Consider the following 22,380-nt stretch of genomic DNA (forward strand, 5'->3'; position numbering starts at 1 on the left):
TCATAACCATGTTATTTAGAAATAAGAAGGAAAATACTAAGGGAATCCATTGAAAGGGATAAAAGCAATTGACTCCAGGAGAGGAAGTGGCAGAGGAATGCTATTTTTCTGAAGAAATATAGCTGCACAATTAGACTCTTTGTAAAAATAACAAATAACTTAATAGGTGATGTAACAAGAGTTCTACAATCAGGCTGTCTAGATCTAAATCCCACCTTGCCATTCAGTAGCCATGTAATTATGGGCAAGTTGAAGGTGTTTGATCTCTCTGAGCCTCAGGTTTTCCATTTGCAAAATGGGAATGGCAATGGTACCCAACATATAAAGGATCTATGGGAACTGGAGGAAACAGTGAATGTGAAGGGCTTAGCTGGGGAGTGTCCTGGAAATAGAAGCTTCTTCTATCATCAGGCTGTCTCAGACCAAACTAACTTTCCTTTTGGCTAAACCAGAACTGTTGGTCACTCTAAAGACCCCCTACTTGTGTTACTGACTGACTACTTGACCTTCGGTGTATCTCTTCTCCCAGGATCCTTTGGAGGCAACTTCAGAAGGGCCCTAAACTTAGCTAGCTCCCCCAAGCACAGGCTGGCCCTGTTCCAGACTCCAACTCCTCCCCCTGGGGGTCATGGCTTTGTTTTCTTCTGAAGACCCAAGATTTCCAAACTCTGTGGTTGCCTTGCCTTGCTAAAAGGGGAAGAAGGGGATCAGCCCAAGGAGGAGGAAGAGGAAAACAAGAGAAACAGCCAGTACAGCAGAGAGGAGTGTGTGTCCAGCAGCCCTGGTCCCTGAGGAGCTAGCAGCTGAGACCCCAGTGCCTTGCCTATCCCTCAGTCCCGCATCAACCTGCCACCTCCCCACTGAGGCCATGGGCCTAGGGGCTCCGCTGGTTCTGCTGGTGGCCACAGCTTGGCATGGTAAGAGCAAAATCGGGAACTCTTCGGGTTGGGGGCGGGGGGAGATGAGTGACAGAGAAAGCCCCTGTGTAAGGACCTCGTAAACTCCTGCCTCTCCCTGAGTGTCCCCACTCTATGCCTCCATCTCCTTAGCCTGGACTGCAGGTTTGTGGGTATCTGCTTTCGAGAGGCAACAGAGGGAAAAAGAAAGTGTGAGTGGGGTGGGACCAGCCCAGCCAGGGTTGCAGATCTGTCCCAGCTCAGATGTTGACTCACTGTGTGTCCTGAACAAGCCCCTGATGCCCCAGGGCTTCTGTGTGCCCATCCATTCAATGGCAGGTTGTTGGGGGGCAGTGGTGAGCTAGACGAAAGAATGCTTTTCAAACTCAGCTCTGCACAGATTACCTGGGGATCTTGTTACACTTTCTCACTCAGTAGGTCAGTAGGTCCCAAGTACGAGATTATGCATTTCTTACAAGCTCCTAGGAGATGCCAATGCTGCTGATCCAGACCTACAGCTCCTTGGGAAGCCCTAGAGAGCTCCGAATGGCCCTCCAGCTCTGCCAGCCTGTGAGCCACAAAGTAGGCAGGACCTGACTTGGAAAGGGCCGAAGAGGCAGGGGTCATTCTTGGGAGGCTTGGATAAGGGGCTGGGAAGGGAAATAAGAGGTTAGCCTCTCTGGCCCAGGGCTCAGGTGAGGCAAATTTGGGAGGCTACTAGAGGAGGACCTGAGGAGGGCCTGCGGAGAGGACAGTGCAGGTGGCCCTGGCCAGCACGTTCCCAGACACAGGCTGCCTGGCCTCAAGACAGGTAGCTCTGTGACAGACCCTGTCCCACCTCCAACCTTCTGGTAGCAGCAGCATTGGTGCAGAAACTCTCATCCCAGGCGGATGCCCAACTGGAGGTGAGGGGCTGGCAGCTTGGCTTGTAGCTACAGTTCTGTTTTATCACATGCTTGTTTGGAGGGACCTTGGGCCAGGATGGTGATGGTGTGGGGTTGGGAAGGCAGACTCAGCTTTGGCCTCCCCATAGCAGGACCTGAGGAGTAGGTGCAGCTGGTCCCCATGAGGAGATAGCCCACCGAGGGTCTTTTGGTGGCCCAGGCTCTCTGGGCTTGAGCGTCTGTTCTTTGTTATTGAGATGTAGTTTACATACAAGAGAATGCAGATTCTTAAGTATACAGCCTGATGGGGTTTGACAAATGCATATGCTTGTGGACACGGCATCCCAATTAAGATGGAAACGATTCCCCTCTCTCCAGAAAGCCCCTTGGGTTTTATTTCACTTCCTTGTCCTATCTTCCTGTCCAGATTCTCACTACTGGGGGGTGGAGGGTTGTTCAGTATTTAGACCCAGAAAAAAGAAAAAATGGGAGGCAGCAGGCCAGGAGTCTCAGCTTTCAGCCCAGGAGACTTATGAGTGAGTGGTGAGTGAGTGGGGGTGCAGGGGCTGCTGTGAGGCAGTCAAGGGCCGGGCCTGAACACCCTAGTGATGAGGAGAGGCTCACTAAGATCCTGCGCTGAGGAGACCGCGATGTCCTAGGCCTTGGTGTGCAGTGTAGGGGAGGCGTTGAGGGAGAGGTGTGGAGGTTGAGGCACATCCTGGGAGCCGAGATGGGAAACAAGACAGAAGAGGACCTTGATCAGTGTCCACCAAGGCCCCAGCCCCCACCCCAAGGAGGATGAGCCTGAGCAGGCTTTCCCTTCCCGCCAGCCAAACCAGCAGGGGGAAGTGAGGGGCAGAAGTTGAGGGTGTCAGTCTGGCCCTGCATGAATATCCGGGACAACAGGACAGGACAAAACAGGACACATTTCTCTGACCACATTTCCAGGAGGCTAAGACAGGGGCTAGAGGGACAGGGCAGGGGAGGGGAAGGAGAAGGCGCCACTGAGACCAGGCGGGTACAGAAGAGGAACACAACGAGAATTATAGAATTCAAGACAGCGGATGGTACAGTCACAGGCTGTGACCTTTAAAAGTTAAAAATTGGGACTCCTGGGTAGCTCAGCGGTTAAGCGCCTCCCTTTGGCCCAGGGCATGATCCTGGAGTCCTGGGATCGAGTCCCGCATCGGGCTCCCGGCATGGAGCCTGCTTCTCCCTCTGCCTGTGTCTCTGCCTCTCTCTCTCTCTCTGTCTCTCATGAACAAATAAATACAATTAAAAAAAATAAAAGTTAAAAATTTTAGGGACGCCTGGGCAAAGTCAGTGAAGTGTCCAACTCTTGATCTCTACTCAGGGCTTGAACTCACAACCCCCTAGATTAAGGGGTTGTGATCTCGGGGTTGTGAGTTCAAGCCCCATGTTGGACTTCATGGCTGGCATAGAATCTACTTTAAAAAAAAATTTTTTTAAACAAGTTAAAAACTTTAGGCGTTAAAGTGTCAGGATCAGAACAGGGGGTTAGAAATGTCATAACTGAAACTGTAGCCCAGGACAAGAGCAGTTGACCGAGCCTGGGACTGCTATAGCTTCATTGAATTCTCCCAAGACCTCAGAGGTGGAAACACACTGTTCCCATTGGATGGAAGAGTAGCCTAAAAGTCAGAGAGGTGAAGCAAGCTACCCAGCACAAGGGAGAACCAAGTTTCAGCCCATGGGGGTGTGACCCTACCATCCAAGCTCTTCCCTGCAGTAAAACCCCAGCTGGGGCCCTGCATAGCTGCAGCTATAATGGGGGAGCACAGGCTCCCAGAAATGGCGCTTGCTCCTCTGCCTGGTGGTCACGTGGCCCAGGAGGGATACAACCCCTGTGTTGGCTGTGGCAGTATTCACCAGTTCACTCCATTTTTTTATGCTGCTCAGAAGCTCAGGCAGAGAGGCAACTCACCTCTAGATGGATATAAAGTCAAAACATTTAATGAAGCCATCCTGAAATACTTCGACAGAGGAGATCTTCCCCATTCTGGAGTCCACGGTGGGGATGGGGTGGAAATACCCACCCAGAGAACTTTTGTGCAGGAGAGTAGAGAACCCTGAATTCAGCCGATACTCGGGGGGCAGCAGTGTCCATGGCCCTGTCACCGGAGTAGAGGGGTTGGATTCATTAGCGACACCCAGTTGGTCAGTGGCAGAGCCAGGCCCTGCAGCCCAGCATGTTCCAATGTGCAGCAGGTGGCACTCCATCTCCTGGGGGTCTCTCCACTGGAGAGGGGACAGTAGCCAGGAGGGCCAGGAAACAGAAGTGAGAACATCCCTGGGACAAGGGCTGCAGGCTGAGCGGAAACTGGGGGCCAGGCTGGATGCCAGCAATGTGCTTCCGCCCACACAGGCTCAGGGGTGCCTGGCCGCCCCTCCAAGGCCTTGAATCAGCTCTCACTTCCCTCCTTTACCCCTATTTTAGGCCTGGAAAAATGCTGACACTGCAGAGGCAACGGGCCTTCTTCCCGGAGGGCCTGATATGGGTTTCAAGTTCTCTTTTCTCCTTCAAGAAAATTTTCCTTAAAAGAGATTGGCTTCCTAGTAAACACAGCAGTGCTGGTGTACTTGGCTAGAGTGATGACCAACTCTTACTATTTATTTGGAGATAGGTGAGGTTCCAAAGGCTTTCCATGCACTTAAACCTCCTGGCATCCCAAGAAATGCATATAATTATTGTTCCCATTTTATAGGTGGGGCAAGTGAGACACAGAGCCTCTGAACCATTCCATGGTGCTGTAGAGCAGATGTCCAGTGGTGGGGGTGGGCATGACACAACCCTTCTAAATCTGCTGTGCCAAGATCCTATGGCCTTTCTCTTCTTCCCCATACAAATTATGTTGGAGGACTTTGCTATGAACATTCCACTTATTTGTTTTTTCTGTTGCTTGTTTGCGCCCCTGCTCTGAGCCAGGTCCTGGGTCTCGCACAAGGGATACAGCCCATTTTATACATGAGGCTGAAGGGGTCCACCCCTAGGGAGAATGTTGCATCACAGCTGGGAAGGCTGAGGCTGGGGGAGACTCCGTGGGACAGCAGCTGACTAGGAGCTGAGAAAGCTCCCAGGCCTCTGTTTCTCAGAGGAGGGGCCTGCCAGACATCAGTCCCTCACCTGAGTAGATTTGAGGCGCGGGGAAGGGGGGGTGGCGGGGAGGAGGGCCCAAGCAAATGACAAAGGGGACAAGGACTGCTCAAGGTGATCCCAAGTCACAGTTGAACCCCAGCCCCATACCTCCCCTGCCAGGGCACCACCCATCTCAGAGGCTAGGGTCAGCAGATCAGGGAGTGCCTCCTCAGGGCTCACCCCTATCCCCTCTTTGCCCCACCAGTTCAAGGAGTCCCAGTGATAGAACCCAGAGGCCCGGAGCTGGTCGTGGAGCCAGGCACAACAGTGACCCTGCGATGTGTGGGCAATGGCAGCGTGGAATGGGAAGGCCCCATCTCCCCACACTGGAACCTGGACCCTGATTCCCCCAGCAGCATCCTGAGCACGAATAATGCCACCTTCATGAACACTGGGACCTATCGCTGCACTGAGCCTGCAAGCCCCCTGGGGGGCAGTGCCACCATCCACCTCTATGTCAAAGGTGAGGACTCTGAGACCACTCCCAAGAAGCCTGGCCCAACAGACCCCACCAGGAACAGGCAGGAGGGCTGAGCCCTAATATTAATAACCATAACAAGCCAGCTCTACATTTATTGAGCAGCTGCCATTGACAAAGACCAGTGGCAGTGCTTCCAATTTCATGTAGTCCTCATAATAACCCTGGAGGTAGGTTCCATGACTATGCTCATTTCCTGGAGGCTCAGATGGGTTGAGTCATTTGCCCAAGGTCACACAGCACCAAGGAGTAGGGCTGAACCTGGTTTCAGCGCCCCCACTCTGAAGTGAAGTATCGGCTGAGCTTCTCAGGTGTTGTGTGACCTCTGGCAAACGATCAGCTTCTCTGAGCCTCCCTGTCACCAGTGTTCAGAGACCACTTGGCCTGGTAGAGGGAGACAGTTGTAACCCATATCCGCTCTACCCCAGACCCTGTTCGGCCTTGGAAGGTGCTGACCCAGGACGTGACGGTGTTGGAGGGGCAGGATGCGCTGCTGCCCTGCCTGCTTACCGACCCAGCGTTGGAGGCAGGTGTCTCGCTGATGCGGGTGCGTGGCCGGCCTGTCTTGCGCCAAACCAACTATTCCTTCTCGCCCTGGTATGGCTTCACCATCCACAAGGCCCAGTTCACCGAGTCCCAGGGCTACCAATGCAGCGCTCGAGTAGGCGGCAGGACGGTAACGTCGATGGGCATCTGGCTTAAAGTGCAGAAAGGTGTGTGGGGCTGGGAGGGACAGGCCAATGTGGAGGGCAGGGACAGAGAGCCGGTGACTTGCGAGCCGTGGCAGGGCTTGGGCCTGATGGGGAGTAATGGGGTGTCCCTCTTCTTTCACTTCTTCCTTCTAATTGCATCATGGTCATCTATAAGGGGCCCTTTGGGGCAAGACAAGCAAACTGTTGGGCCCAGAGGCAGCCCAAAGAGCTCATGAGACACACTATGCAAATCATTCCACAAGGGGATAGGAGAGAGTGGGGAGGGGAGGCGCTCTGAGAGAGTGACATTTTATTGGAGCTGAACTGTGAATGATGGGAAGCAGGTGGCCGTGCAAAGCTCTGCTTCAGCAGAGGAAACAGCAGGTACAAAGGCATGAGGTGGGAACAGGTTCTGACTGTTCCAGGAACGGGAGGAGAGCCTGAAGCTGTCCCACATCCTCAGACATGGGTTTCCCACTCAATTCATTGAACTTGAATTCAGTGTCTACTCTGTCTCGGGCACCGTGCTAGCCACCGGGGATACTGCTGTCCACCAAGGGTGGGGGAGACAGACTAGAGAGAGCAAATAACATGCTGATGGTGATCAACAAGAAACCAAGCTGGAGAAAGCTAGATGTGTGTGGGATGGGGAGGCTCATTCAGCTGACTGGTCACAGAAGGCTTCTCAGAATGAAAGATCTAGAGGATGAGAGCAACCACCCACTCACAATGTGGAAGGAAAAAGCACTCCAGGAAGGTGGGCAAGTGTGCAGTCTGTGTAGCCAGGAGGCCGGTGCAGCTGCAGAGCGGTGAGCGAGAGGTAGCAGGCACTTGGATGGTCAGTAATGGGCCTGGGCTAGCATCCCATGAGTGATGGGAAGCCACCAGATCCCAGCCCAGGAGTTGCTTGTGATCCAATCCACATTCTTAAGAGCTCCTTGGGCTGCTGCAAGCAGTCTGTGTTGTGCAGGGGTCAGAAGAGAAGTGGGGGCCTTCCAGGTGGCTGTTGCAGGCACCCAGAGCAGAGACCAGGGTGAGACTGGGGAGAGGTGTGGCGATGCAGGGGAGTAGGCTTCTCAGAGTCCGTTTAAAAAACAGAACCTGCTGTCTGAGGCCTCCAAGCCTGCCTCCCGGGTTTTGCGATAGGGGTGGGGTGAGAGCCTCAGCCAGTTTCTCCCTGTGGCAGGGAGCAGAGTGACAGCTCCGGCCTGGGTGTTTATGGGTCGCTTTCCCTGGCCTCAGTCATCCCAGGGCCCCCGACCTTGTCGCTGAAGCCTGCAGAGCTGGTACGGATTCAGGGAGAGCCCGCCAACATCGAGTGCTCAGCCAGCAATGTTGATGTTAACTTTGACGTCTTCCTGCAACACGAAGACACCAAGGTCAGTCCCTGGGGTGACAGTGGGATTAGGTGTGCCCATCCTCCCAGCACACCAGGCTCTGCAGGATGGAGCCCCAGTCCCCCTACGAGCTGGCTCTCTGGACTGAGGGTGCGGCCCAGGCCCTAAGATCTCACTGCCCATCAAAGGCTGATTCAGAACTAGGACTCAGGCTCACACCACTGAATCTTGTGGGGGGAAGGAGGTGATACTCTACCACCTTGACCCATGACCTTTGTTTGCCCCAGTCTGTAGACAAGAGCCAGAGGTCAGTTCACTTCTGACTTAGTGAGGGGTTCCTAGGGCACCTCAAAGCCCAGGAAAATAAAGGCCATTTCAAAAAGATTGGAGAGAGGGAAGCAGAGAGCATCTCCAAAAGAGAACGGCACTGGGCTGCTTCAAAGAGCCCCTTGCTGTCCCACTGTGCCTACTGTGTGCCAGGCACAACCCTACCCACATTTACAAGCAATAGCTCATTGTTCTTCCCTACAACCCTAGGAGTATGGGCTAGTATTAGTCCCATTTTGCAGATGAAGACACCAAGGCTCAGAGTTCAGTCTTTTGCCCAAGGAAAGGCAGATGGTAATCTTTAAGGGTTGATGATTTGAACGCAGGGTTTTCTAATCCCTAAACAATATTGGTATCCCATTTTCATTCTTTCTGTCTACAGCTTACAATCCCTCAACAATCCGACTTCCAAGGTAACCAGTACCAAAAAGTCCTGACCCTCGAGCTCGATCACGTAGGCTTCCAAGATGCTGGCAACTACACCTGCGTGGCCACCAATGTTCGAGGCATCAGCTCCACCTCCATGATCTTCCGGGTGGTAGGTAAGAATCAGGGTGATGGGGGAAGGCTGACAGAGATCCCAGGTGGGGGGGTGCAGAGAGAGTGTGTGAGGGGATTGAGAAGGAGGAAGTTGATGGCACAGAATGAGGAGACACTGTTGAGAACACCTGCACTAGACTCCCCTTATCCTGGGCCTGGCTGGGGAGCAACACCACTGGGATCCTTCCCAGGTCCTTCCCAGGTCCTTCCCCAGAATCCCTCACTCCCTTCCTAGGGCTCCTATCGTGCTTTTTTGTTTTGTGACTGATGTCCAGTAACTCCCTGTTGGATTGCTGTTCACTCCATCATTCATCCCTTCATGCCTGGAACACCCACATCACATGGACACGGGAGCAGACAATGCTCACCCAGTGTGATCCATGCAGGAAGTATGGAGTGTCCTGAGGACACCAAGGGGACCCCCCAACCCTGACTTGAACAAAGTGGCCTACGTTAGGCTCAGAAAAATCGAGGCAGGTTAGCAAGGCAGAAGGGTAACAGCACAACATGTGGAAGGCCTAAAGGGAAAGAGATCAGAGAGCATTTGAGACGTGGAGAGAAGTTGCCCATGGCTAGGATGTGAGTGGTGTGACAAGTGGCCCCAGAGAAGCAGAGATGGAGGCACCATCCAGATAGTAAAATGGGTGGGAGGTTTGCATCATATCATGTTGGGAAGTCATTGAGAGTCTAAGAGGGGAGTGATGGGATGAGACTGTGTGGAGGGGTACGTGGTGGTGGCCTGCAGCCCATACTCCCAAGGCAGCATCCCAACCTGGCTCCGCCAATGACTAGCACATTGCTTCTCTAAAAAACAGGGATACTAACAGTACTAGGAGTCACTGTCTCATAGGTTTGTTGTGGGAATTGAGTGAATCTATTTATCATCTATCAATCAATCTATCTATCTATCTATCTAATCACTCTGGCACAGACTAAATGCTGCCTCGTGTGCATAGGAGCTGTGATCTCAGAAGGCCAGTCAGATGTCCTGTGCATTAGATGGGAGATGGGAGTCTGGGCAGGCTAAGTGGGAGTTTCTCAAGGTCAGGACAGGCTGAATGACTTTGGTTTGGCCACACCTCATGTGTTCAATGTTATGGGAGATAGAGGGGTATTGGGGAGGCCAAGCATGACCATCACCACCCTTATAGCACCTGCACTCCCCTAGGCCCCATTGCTGGGAGCTGTGTGGGGTGAAAGAGGGGAGAAGCTCATAGCATTGTTCCCCAGGTACGGGTTCTGAGCCTGTGTGTTTCCTAGTGTACGGGTACCACAGTCACTCAATGTTCGTGTTCGTGCACACTTCTGGGCAGACACTGTTCTCGATGCTGACGGTGCGGCTGCAAAGGAAACATACATGGAGGCCCCTGCCCACATGAAGTTTGTGCTCGAGCTGGGAAAAGACAAGTGATGAGCAACATAAATTCTGGAAGCTGAATCAGTTCTAGAGTTTGCCATTTAAAGTAGAGTGTGTCCCCAAGGAAGGTCTCACTGGCCAGCTCACATTTGAGCAATGACTTGAAGTTGGTGAGGGGGTAAGCCATGCAGATGTACTGCCGAACAGAGCTCCAGGCAGAGGGCAAGCAATGTCCTTGGCAGGACTGTGCTGGCCACGTGCAAGGTATAAGTCAGCCAGTGTGGCTGGGGTGGAGCTCGGGAGGAAGAGTGGTACAAAGTGAGCCAAGACGTATTGTATCCAATTCCACAGGGCCCTGTAAGCCGATGTAAGGACTTGGTTCTTTTCCCCTTGAGAGAGATGGGATGCCTTTGGAGGATCTGAGTAAAGCGGTGTGACACAATCCAACTTGCATGTAATAAGATTTAACATGGTGCTTTGTGGAGGGTAGAAGAAGGGAGACGATGTAGGAGGCCACTGTGATTGTCCAAGCTAGAGGTGATGGTGGCTTGATTAGGCTTGATTAGGGTGGTGGTGGTGGAGGTGGTGGGAGGATGGATGGAGGATGGAGAGACTCATCCTCCTCAGATAGATGGCTGAGGGGAGAGAGAGAAGAAGACAGAAGCCTTGCCCTAAACGCTCCCAGATTAGTTAGAGAGGATGGCTACCCGAAGGGAGAAGATGTATGAAGTAGAATAGATGTGGTGCCTAATGGATGTGTAGTCTAGAAGGGCAGCAGGAGTCCTGAGGAGGAAGAGCCCCCTGTGGCCTGAAGTGGTGGATGGGGACCCCCTGATAAGGATGAGCCTGGAAGGATGAGAAGGATCGAAATAGAAAAGAGGAAGTGGAGGGGGCTCCTGGTGGAGAAACTGGCTTGATAGAAACCTCCAAGGTAGGAATGACTGTGGTGTATTCAGGGCCTATGAGGACGCCCAGATGGGTGGAGCAGTGTGTGTGTGTGTGTGTGTGTGTGTGTGTGTATGTGTGTGTGTGTGTGTGTGTGTAGGAAGAGGGGCGACAGCTAGACGGGCATAAAGAGAGACCTGATTGAGGAGAGCCTTGAATGCCAATCTGTATGGCTCCAATGGGGAGCCAAAGGGACTTTGGAGCAGGCATATCACAGGGTAAAAGAGTGAGTTTTAGATTTCATAGACGAGTAAGGAGAAGAACCTTTAGAGATCATCTAGTTCCAGGCTTTTTGTAAAGTCTTGGGGGATTTGAGAAAGTATTTCAGGGGCTTCCGTGAGAGGCATGGAGAGGGTGAGTAAGTGGGGATTCTTGCCATAGCTCCTCTGCCTGAGATTCAACCAAAGTAACTTGATTTTAATTCATGCAAGATTTAATTAGAAGAAACAAGTCAGGACTTTTTCAGGCATAGGTAACAGAAATCAACTTGAGCTAGCCTGATCACAAGAGGATTTTATTGGCCTTATAGCTCAAAAGCCCATGGATCTGAGCTTCAGGTGAACTGGATCTTGGTGTTCAGTTGATATGGACAAGAACCTGTTGCCTCTTGCCTCTCAGCTCAACATTTTTCTTGTGGATTCCTTCAAGTATCAGGCTTGACAACCCCCTGGAGTTAGGGCTTCTCCTTTCCCAGAGCTCCAACAAAAATCATGGAAGTAAGTGTCAAAGGACCCAAGGGCTCATGTGCCTACCCTAAACCATTCCCTGGTCCAAAGGGGACAAACTACTTTGACTGGCTGGCCTGAGTCACATGCCCTCCTTAGAGCTAGATGTGGAAGCTTCACTGCCTGAACTATAACCAGAAGAAGGGGAAATGAGTGAGGGTGTCTTTGCATTTTGCCACTTTGATTTTTTTGCCACTGAAAAACTTTCAAAAAGTTATAACAACACAAAATATCCAATCTCTTGGTTATATAAATAAGGAGGCAGAGGTAGCAAAGAGGATAAGAATTTGTCCGAGTTCTCCCAGGGGCTCAGCGAAGTGTTTGGGTTTCTGTGGGACAGTGGTGGGAAGGGAGATGCCAGAGGGTGAGTCTTGGTTAGGGGTGGGGGCTGCACACCTGCTGCACAAAGGAAGGGTCCAGCTAAATGGCTGAGTCAAAGGGTGGATCACCAAATGAGCAAATAAACTGAGACATCTTCCCAGCAATGCCAGATCTTTATGTGTTCTGCTTTCCAGAGAGTGCCTACTTGAACTTGACCTCTGAGCAGAGCCTCCTCCAGGAAGTGACTGTGGGTGAGAAGGTCGATCTCCAAGTCAAGGTGGAGGCCTACCCAAGCCTGGAAGGTTATAACTGGACCTATCTGGGACCTTTCTCCGACCAGCAGGCCAAGCTCAAGTTTGTCATCACGAAGGACACATACAGGTACCACCTGTCAGCTTCCATCTGGATGGCCCCACAGCCAGAAGGGGAACACTTCAGCCAGGAGGCAGGACACTGGGTCATATCTCAACCTTGCTAGTGACCTGGAACAAATAAATCCCTTCCCTTTTCCGGGTCTCACTTTTCCTGACTATAGAACCTCAATATCAGTCATCTGTGTTTGAGACTTTGATAAAATTGGCTTGCCCCTCTGTCCCACATCCTTGGAAAATCCAATGCCCTCCTCAAGAATTCTACTATTTCTTGAGGTGTGTATTCTCAGGCTCACTGAAGATTCTTTTTTTTTCACTGAATAATTCTTAATCCCATTAATTCTCTTCTTTCGTGGCCAATCCAAATATAGAAGACAGTGCTTCATGATTTCTTTTCTTTTTTTTTTTTTTAAGATTTTATTTATTTATTCATGAGAGACACAGAGACACAGGCAGAGGGAGAAGTAGGCTCCATGCAGGGACCCCGACGATGTGGGACTTGATCCCGGGTCTCCAGGATCACGCCCTGGGTTGAAGGCAGCGCTAAACCACTGAGCCCCCCAGGCTGCCCCATGCTTCATGACTTCTACTCCTAGACACCCTCCTAATAATGACTACACAGGCAATCTGCCACATACATGGGTTTAGGGGGTAGACAGAACTAGCATCACACAATCACATATACATCAAAAGTTCTTTAAAGGGCTCATTCTTCTCTACAGGCTCAAAATGCTTCTCATAAAGTGCCATCTGACTCTATCTCCTCTTTTCCCCCTTCTTTCCACTTCTAGAATCTGGCTTATCCCCCACACACAACATGTTAGAAGTCTATTTTCTGTCTCCTTACAACCTCAGGGTGTCACTTTCCCATCCAAAGTGGTGTAACCAGGTTGTCTACTACATAAGAGTCTCATCTATAGGAGGAACACCAGTAGCAGGTGTTAAAACAATAGCTTCTTTACCCACTTGTGTTTGAACAAGAGTACGGCGCTCAAGAACAGCAAGCATGCGCTGTGCATGCAACCCATTCCTATCCCACACTCTTGACAGACATCTCTAATCTACTGTCGAGCTCTTTCCCTCAAGGTCCCCATGCAGCCTGGGAGTCCTTGACACCATCTCCAGCCAGTATTTTCTTCATTAATTGACTTAGGAGAGGAGACATGTTTGCCATTATTTAGGGATTTGCTAGATGTTTGCTAGATACTCCCTTAGCCAACTTCTAACTCCAGAACTCTCCAGAGTTCTTTTTCTAGCTTCTGAAGCCCAGACTTCATGAATGCCTGGCTTCCAGCTTGCCAACTTTCAGAATCAAAACAGAACAAAATGTTCAGCAGGACAAAAATGTTTCCTTGTCCTCCTCATGTTTCTCCTCCCAGTTCCTTTCTCATCCATTCTGGTCAGGATTTCTAGCTTCTCCTTGTCTAAAGCAGAAGTTCTGAATCTAGAGTCTATAGACCCCTGGGAGGGGGATGGTCCACGGACAGGTTTCAGGGATCCATAGGCAACAGGGACATTGCAAAAAGAAACTCTGGAGATCCCCCAAACACGGGGGTGTGGGGTCATCCAGCACACGGCAGAAAAACCTGGTCACCAAACAGCCACCAAACTGAGCTCATGTGATGGATGTGTTCATTCATGATGGTGACTTTGAGTCACACAAAAAAGTTAAATTCTTCCAGCTTAAGAGGCAGGTGTGTAGAGGGGTTCTGTATGCCTAAGGTCTAGCTGAATGAGATTGCCCTTTGAATACCATGGGTATTAGCCCAGTGTAATTTATAATAATATGCTGTAATTTATTTTTTAAAAACCTATCTGTTACCTAAACAGTGCATGTCCATAATGGACAAATGCTAAAATAGAGATTAAGAGAAGAAAAAAAAAGGAAAAATTATCTGGAATCAGCTGAGGATAACTTATGTTATTTGCATTTGCTTCTGGGTCTTTTCTGTAACAAAAGGCACCATTAAATTGGTATATAACCACAATCTACATTGAGTTGGGCTCTGAGTCAAGTACCCCGAATATATGCCCCTTTCGTCCCCAGGCCAAGCTTGTGAATTAATAACCATCAGTGTAACCCTCACAGAAAGGGAAGCAAAGAATCAGAGACGTTGAGTACCTTGTCTAAGATCACACAGCTCAGAAACAACAGCACAAGAACTTGAACCCTGGTTTCTGCAGCCCTGTGGCTACATCCTGCCTCTCATCCCTCTCACAGTCCCTCTTGGCAGGGTTGGTGCTTTCGGGGCTGCAGCTAACCTAGGTGCTGGTGTTTTGAGCAGGGACTGCTTAACCCAGTGATGGTGGTGTAAGTAGATACATTCGGGGGGTGAGAGAGGGCTTTGATGTGCTTTCCAGGGTCGGCACTTCACAGACATCATTTCTATGAAATCTCAGGACAAAAAAAAAAAAAAAAAAAAAGAAGAAGAAATCTCAGAACAAAACTACTTTGCAAATGAGAGAAGCAATTAAGGAATTGGGTTGCTCATTGGGTTTGCTGATTTTCCCATGTCTCAATGGCACTCAGCCTGTGCCTGGCTCAGCCAAGGCCTTTGTGTCCTGGACACTTTACCAAAAATAAAAAAGCCCTTTAGGAAGGTTGTCCAAGTACCAGGACTGAGGTTCACTGCAGACAGCTTGCCCCTCTTTGCAGGTATACCTCCACCCTCTCCCTGCCTCGCCTGAAGCCTTCAGAGGCCGGTCGCTATTCCTTCATGGCCAGAAGCACTAGAGGCGGGGATTCTCTGACCTTTGAGCTCACCCTACGATGTGAGTGATGGGGCAGGTGCGTGGGGGTGGGAGCGGGAGTTCGGTTAGGGGGCTGGGGAGTAAGGTCCCTGGGCTGCCTGTAGGTCCCTGGGGCTTGCAGATGGACGATGGAGGGAAAGCAGCTCAGTGCAGGGGACTTGGGGCCTCTGGGGCTGATCCTTCCCTCATCCATTCCTCTTTTTCTCCTCAGACCCCCCAGAGGTCAGGATCACTTGGACCACTGTCAACGGCTCTGACGCACTGCTCTGTGAAGCCTCTGGGTATCCCCAGCCCAATGTGACATGGCTGCAGTGCAGAGGCCACACAGATAGGTAAGCGGCTCTGCTCACCTTCTTCACCCCAGGCCGAGGGGCTGAGGGGCCGAGGGGCCGAGGGACTGGGCATCCTGAAACTCTAAGCCACACTCTGCTCTTCTCAGATGTGATGAGGCCCAAGCGCTTGTCCTAGAGGACTCCTACTCGGAGGTCCTGAGCCAGGAGCCCTTCCACAAGGTGATCGTCCACAGCCTGCTGGCCATGGGGACCATGGAACACAACACGACTTATGAGTGCAGGGCCCTCAACAGCGTGGGGAACAGCTCCCAGGCCTTCAGGCCCATCTCCATAGGTGAGCCCTCACCCCTCTCAGGCCAGCGTGGGAGCTGGGCCCAAGAAACTGCCCCAGCCCCAGGGAGCCAGGGAGCCAGAGCCAGAGGGCCAAAGTGGAGCAGATCCCAGCCCTACCGAGTTCCACCTCTCTGGGTCCGACTCCAGCTACCTCCTGAACAAAGGTTTCCTGAAGAGGCAGGTGGAGGAGTCCAGAACCCAAAGGACTAGAAGCACAGGGGGCGGGGAGGAAGAGCGGAGGGCAGGAAGCCATGAGGTCCGGAGAGAAAGCAGCCTGAAGCGTGGCTTCGCAAGTATGTATTTAGCATGAGCTGTGTGCCAGGCACTCAGGGATGCACAGGGGAACGGGGCATCCATGCAGCTTCGAGCATGGGGACAGAGACAGGCAACAAGTGGACCCAGCCCAACCACACCTCAGGGCCAGCCCCCTCAGCCCCCTCCTTCCCTCTCAGACACTCTTCCCTCCAGATACAGTCTCGTTCATTCCGGGCCACCGTCCAGGGGGTGCTGATGGCTAGCCAGGCACTGACGCAGGCCGCGTCTGCTTAGAGGAAGGGGTGCCTTTCCCTGTCACACGGGGGCTCCGGCTGTCTGAGTGTGAGTGAGAGGCCTGCAGCTGCAGAGACCCGCCGCACCTTCAGACTTCTGCCAACCAGGACTCAGCACCGCTGTGTGCCTGGCCCTGGCGAGGCTCTCGGGGCGGACAGCGCAGGGCGGGAGCCTGTGCCCAGCTCAGCGGGGGCCCTGCGGGGGCCTCGGAGCAGCTGCGACTAGGCCCAGACTCCACACGCAGCTGCCTGCAGCTGCTCTGTCTCACTGCTGGGGGGCGTATGTGAACAAATCTAAACGGATGTTGCGCTGACTTACGCTGTGCCAGGCGTCGTGCTGAGCACCTTACGGTCATTGTCTCAGCTCACACAAGCCTGGGAGGTGAGCACTATTTTCCTTCCCACCTGGGAGACGATGAACCAGAGGCTTAGGGAGAAGTCACAGATTCGACGTCACACGTCTCTTAAGAGGCAGAGGGGAGATTTGGCCTCAGACCCCCACACTATTGATCTGGGCAAGATGGTGGACACTGTGTCCTTCAAACGTATTGAAAGAAGTAAGGTTATTGGTCTGGGAAGAGGAGGCCCAGGGGCCATAAGCCAAGCTTTCAGACCCTCAGAAAGGCTGTGGTTCCAAGGGAGGTTCGAGAAAGCAGTGGGGGAAATGCTGGGAGGGCAGATTTCAGTCTAAGCGCTAGGCCTTTCTGTGTGAGCTGCCCGGAGGTGTGGGTGGTGAACGCCCATCCCTGGGGGTGGGGGTGGGTGGGAGTGTGTATGGTGTGCGTGAGTGTGTGCATGCGTGCATGCGTACACACAGAAGCCACAGCTGGGCGCCAGGCCAGCCTGCTGCAGAGGCTCCTTGTACTGGCAGGAGGGGGTACTGCAGCGACCTGAGGGGCTCCCCAGCCACAGAGGCTGTGACTCTGAGCAGGATTTGGGGCTGGGTGTGAGCAGAACTGGAGGGGCTGTCCTCCCTGCCCACGGCTGGCAGAAGGTCTATAGGAATACTCCCTGAGGCTCTGGGGCCTTCTGGGTGAGAAGACACTTTGTTCAGTCAACAGGCATTTATTGAGCACCTACTGTGTTCCAGGCAGTGCAGTGGCCTGATCTCAGTGGTGGCAGGAGGTCTCGGAGGCCCCCTCCTCCGGCTTACTCCTCTGCTCCACCCCTTCCAGGAGCCCACATCCAGCCTCCTGACGAGCCACTCTTCACGCCTGTGTTGGTCACCTGCATGTCCATCATGGTCTTGCTGCTTTTGCTGCTCTTGCTGCTTTTCTACAAATATAAGCAGGTGAGCCTGGGCAGGGCAGTGGCGGGGGGAGGGCGCATCTGGGCACCAGAATGAGCCAGACCCTGGGGCGGTGGCACCAGGTTGCAACAATCCACCCTGTAGCCCCCCTCATTCTGTCAGCCATTCAGCCAACAGCTCTTTAGTGGGCACCAACTGTATGCTAACATGAGCAGCCGGGTGCTGAGTGAGCCAAAACTCAGAGCCTCTGAGGCTCTTCCCTCGAGGGGTTCACTGTCTAGAGCAAGAGGTGGTTGCCTGTCAAACAACCAGAAAAGGGAGGGTGAGGATTACAGAGCCAAGGATGCAGTGGGGAGAGGAATGGTGTTCCGGGTGAGCGGGAACATGGGGGGCTGTCCCCGCTGGGGGATTCAAGCACACAGAGAGGGCCTCACGGGGCCAGGTCTGTGTCTCACGTCGGGTGGTGGGCGGTCTAGTGGAGGAGGAAGGCTTGACCATCATCATCCCCTTCACTAGTTACTGCTAATGGAAGCTGCCATGGACGGCACATTGACGTTTAGTGCACCGCCTGTCACTCTGAGCTCTCAGTCAGCGATGGCAATTTTAGGGGCATTGTTGTGAAGCCTGTTACTTACTTCCTCTCACTGAATGTCCTCGACAATCACAGCGCGTGGATAGCATCGCTAAGCCCATTTTACAGAGTTGGAAGCTGAGATTCCGAGAGGTGGAGGCAGCTGCCCTAGTCTACGGCTGGTCGGTGGCAGAGGCTGGGTTTTAAGAAACCATGTTCCTAGTCATCATGTGAAACACTGAATCATCTTATCTTCCCCTCCCGACAAGCTGGAAGCAGGGACTGTCTGGCAGTCAGTATTTTAGAGTTAAAGGCGCTGAGGGCTGGCGAGGTTGAAGAACCAGCTCAAAGGTCCCAGGTGCCTCCCACATGGCAGCCCGAGGCCTCCTGCCACCCCGCCTCGCTGCCTTCCTACACAATAGATGGTGTCCCCTGCAACAGTGGCTGAGGGCCAGGTCAGAGCGGGATGGATGCCTTCCCCTAGTGGGGAAGGGAGACTGCTTGGAGAAGGTGGTGGTTGTCATGAGTGGGCCAGATCTTGGAGAATGCAGGGTGCAGCAGAGGGACGGTAAGGGTTGGAAATGGTATCTCTGGGGGAGAGGGCAATGTGTACCCGAGGGAGGGTGGGGTGGGGGGGACCACCAAGGCAAGATTTAGAAATGGTGCCTAGAAGAGGAGGCAGGTTGGGGAGTCCAAGGAGTTGGGCTCCATCCTGTAGGCTCAGAGCCATCAGTGGGTTCGAATAAGGGAGCATTGTGATTTAGGGGTGAATAACCCACATTGTGGGCCTCCTCTGGGCCTTCTCTTCTGCACCCCTGCCTTGGGGGTTTTAGTATGAGAAGAGGACATAGTGTGGATGGGATGAGGGGGCTCATGGGGTCCCATGGGCTCAGCTCTCATGCTTATGCCAACACCCAGCCTGAAGAGGCAGCTTTGACCACAGCCTCCAAGAAGCGAAGCTGCCGGGTCAAGACTTGAAGGATCTGGGTCCCGCTCGGAAACTCTTATTTGCCGTGTGACCTTGGCTGACTCATTGCCCACTCTAGTCCTCAGTTTCCCCACCTGTACCATGGGACTGGTTACCAGTCTTCCTCCTCTGACACTCCAAGAGCCTACTGATAGTCTGGTTTAAGAGCCAGGGGTTGGGAGTTGGATGGATGTGGATCTTGCCTCTGCCAGTCTCCAACTACGGTAACTCAGGGGAAGTTGGGGGTGTCTCTGTTTCTCCATCTGTGCAATGGGTTTAATAATGGTGGCCGTCCCACCAGGTTGTCATGAGGATTTAACAAGGGACTGCATGTAGGGGACTTAGCAAGGCGCTGGGCACAGACAGTGCTCAGGACAGAAGCTGCACGCCCTTGTGCCAGGAGGAAGTGGCCTGGGGAACCCATGTTAGCTCATGCATCTTGGGATTGTAGGAGTGTCCCAGACTGGGCATCTCCTTGACCACACACCCACAGTGGTTGTTGGGCCCTGCTCGCCCACCTCTGTGGACAGGCCTTAACTCACTCCTGTGGCCACCTCTTCCTTCTCTGAGCAGCTCCAATTGTTGCAAACTTCTTCCTTTTATGGAGCTGAAAACTGCCTCCCACTGCCCCCCCTAGAACTGCCTCCTCAGCCCAGGACACTCCTGCAGAGATTCCAGAGTAGGGCCCAGTTCCCTCTCCAGCCCTTTCTACCTTGAGGTGCCCAGCTCCCTGGGCCAGCATTGGCTTGGGGACACCTTACCCTCTTCTCCATGGGACCATTTTTGGAACATGTGATCCCAGCCACCTTGTTTCCCATCCAGGAAATGTAACTGCCCCCCTGAACCAATCAATCTAAGGCCAAGAAAAGGAGGGCATCCCATGGGACAAAACCTCAAGGGGTCAAGATGGTCATGCTCTTGCCTCTAGGCCCTTCCGTCCAATTCCCCTCTGCTTTGCCCCATGGGGTTCTGAGCTTTGCCTCTGCACTGGGGACCCAGCCTGGCCCGTCCTCCCTGCCTGCGCCTGCAGTGAGGGGGGGGAAGGGTTGGTTCTGCCTCAGGCCTGAGTCATCACCTTTCTGGCCCCTAGAGAGACCACGGGGGTGGGGCTGGGGGTAGGGGGGAGAAAAAGGCAGGAGTCAGCAGGCTGGAAGGAGGAAGGAGGCAAGGAGGAAAGGATGAGGCAGGGAGGCAGGAAGGGTTGGGATCCTGGAGTCAGAACTGAGCTCTGGGGCCTGGAGGCCAACTGGGGCAGTACTGGAGGGTCCCCAGGGTTTCCAGTGGGAAGTGTTGAGGTCCTACCTTTTCCTAAGACAGAGAACATCCAGCAGCCCAGAACCGGCAGGCCTAGATGGGGAGGGTCACAGGACTTGGAGGTCGGCCTGTCCATCTCAGTCACTGAGGGGAAGTGGGGTGAGGCCTGGGCCTGGGCCTGTCCTACCGAGTAAGTGAGATGACGCACACCCAGTGTGCTGCCACAGCGGGTGCTCAGGGAGCACGCTGCCATTAGGGACAACTACTGCCATTAGGAAACCTGGCCCAGGTGGCCCGTCCCGACTTCCCTGGAAGGGCTCTCCGTCAGGCGGGCACCCCAAGGGAGAAGCCCTGGGCGGCCAAGGGCACAGAAGCTGAGCTGCAGGCTGCCTCCCATTCTGTCTGAATGCCAGAGGTGTGGAGGGGGAGGCGGGGGGTGGGGGCTGCGTCTTCCTCCAGGTAGAGTCTGAGATTCAGAGACCTGAGATCCAGCCAGAGGACATCTTCCTCCTTGGAGACCCCCTTTCCCCAACACCCCTGCCTGGCTGGGGGCGGGCAGTGCTGGGGAGGGGGCTGACTCAGCTGCAGGGGCCAGAAGGAGAAGTGGCGAGGAGGAAAAACAGCTCTGGCCACAGGAGCCCCTGGAGATGGAAGTGGCGGTGGGGGGGGGGAGGTCAGAGAGTCCCCCCCCACCCCCTGGGGCTTTCTCTCCATGTTTTGAGCTGGGGAAGTCACCCCACACGAGGCTGGAGTCCTCTGTGACTCGGGAGCCTCCTCCTTTGCTCCTGCTTCCGACTCTCCTCCCCAAACCGTAGCATGGATGTTAAGTTTGCTGGCAGGCTCCCTCCAGAATCAGAACCCGGAAGTTCTTCCTTGTGTCTAACCACAGTCTCCTCTCCCAAACTGCCATCAGGAAGTTCTTCCCTACGGCTCTCTGGAGTCTTTTCTCTTCATCTGGTGCAACTTGCAGCCCCCGGCTGCCTGCCTCCCCAACACCCATTCACGTACCCTTTAGCTCCCCCAGGCTGGGTGCCTGGAGAAGGCGCCCAGCTGCTAAGCACAGCCCAGCTGGTCCCTGTCCCCTGGGGCCGACCGGAAAGAGTGGGACTGCTGACCCAAGGCCTCAGTGTCCTCTACCATCCAAGCCCAGCTTCCACTTTCCCCCTAAAGTCCCTCTTCCATCAGCACTTCTCATGGGCACCCCCCCTGGCATGATGCCCCCAGGCAGCTGCCACCCTGGGCAGGAAAGGGAGGCAGCCATTCTCTTCCCCAGATCTGGCTCTGGCCTCTCCCTCCTGCTTTACCAATATAAAGTCCGATGTCTCCCTCACTTCCATCCCACCCTCAAGGGCTCCTCGGTGCAGGTAGGAGGGAATCCACTCACCTATCCCAGTGCTCAAGATTTGCCACCTCTGGAACAATCCCCACCACCCTGCAGCCCACGGCAGCTTCCAGCCCCGCACACTGGCTAGGACTTTGCCCACTGCAGGCCTCTGCATCTGCTACCTACTGAGCCTGCGACGGTCATCCGACCGGCTTCGCACCTCCTCAGGGGCCTTCCCTGACCTGCCCTCGGACCAGCACTCTCTAGCCCATTACCCTGTTTTATTTTCTCCACAGCACTATATGAAAATGTCAGACATGTACATTTGGTTGAGGTGAAGGCCTGTCTTAGCCCCTTGCATGCAAACTCCGTGGGGGCAGGGGCTTTATCTTCTTCGGGTCTGAATCCATGGTGTCTAGCACTAATAGGAACCTGGTGAAATATTTGTCTGGAAATGTTATTCAGCCTTAAAAAGGAAAGAAATTCTGACACTCAGATGACCCTTGAAGACATTAGGCTCAGGGAAATAAGCCAGTCAGAAAAGGACAAATACTGCACGATTCCAAATAAATGAGGTACCTAGAGTCGTCGGATTCAGGAGATAAGTGGCCAGGGGCTCAGGGGAGACAGGAATGGGGAGTCACTTAATGAGTACGGTCGCTTAATGAGACGCTTAATGAGTCACTTAATGAGTTTTGCAAGATGAAAAGAATTCTGGAGACGGGTTGCACAAGAGTGTGAATGAACTAGTGAAGGGTCTACTCAAAACTGGTTGAGATGGTAAATTTTATGTTGTATGTAGCTTACTACAATTAAGAATAAAACCAGACAACATTTGGATGGGAGGATGGACGGATGAATGGGTAGAGCTCAAGATCTTCCCCTCCCTCCTGGCTCAGGAATTACCAAGTTGTCAGAGCTGCCAAGCCTCTCAGAGGTGACCCTGCCCACGTATTTCAATACAGGGATGGGGAAACAAAGGCTTGCCCAAGGGAAGGTCACATGGTGAGGCCAATCCAGGCAGGGACAGGGCTCTCAGTGCCAGCCCCTCTCACCTGCA

The 22,380-nt window shown here is 53.3% G+C and overlaps 1 protein-coding gene across 1 annotated transcript in view; it reads left to right on the top strand.

Moving 5' to 3' along the window:
• The first annotated feature begins 251 nt into the window (after positions 1–251).
• CSF1R (colony stimulating factor 1 receptor) overlaps positions 252–22,380 on the top strand; it is a 30,368-nt gene continuing 8,239 nt past the window's right edge. Inside the window, exons 1-10 of the mRNA XM_026008765.2 lie at positions 252–917; positions 5,143–5,400; positions 5,844–6,128; positions 7,350–7,486; positions 8,154–8,313; positions 11,854–12,040; positions 14,687–14,802; positions 14,993–15,113; positions 15,221–15,408; positions 17,131–17,246. Coding sequence (XP_025864550.1) covers positions 869–917; positions 5,143–5,400; positions 5,844–6,128; positions 7,350–7,486; positions 8,154–8,313; positions 11,854–12,040; positions 14,687–14,802; positions 14,993–15,113; positions 15,221–15,408; positions 17,131–17,246 — 1,617 coding nt within the window. The 5' untranslated portion in view covers positions 252–868. The remainder of the gene's footprint in view (positions 918–5,142; positions 5,401–5,843; positions 6,129–7,349; positions 7,487–8,153; positions 8,314–11,853; positions 12,041–14,686; positions 14,803–14,992; positions 15,114–15,220; positions 15,409–17,130; positions 17,247–22,380) is intronic.

The sequence above is a fragment of the Vulpes vulpes genome, chromosome 4 (assembly GCF_048418805.1).
Source record: "Vulpes vulpes isolate BD-2025 chromosome 4, VulVul3, whole genome shotgun sequence".
NCBI lineage: Eukaryota > Metazoa > Chordata > Mammalia > Carnivora > Canidae > Vulpes > Vulpes vulpes.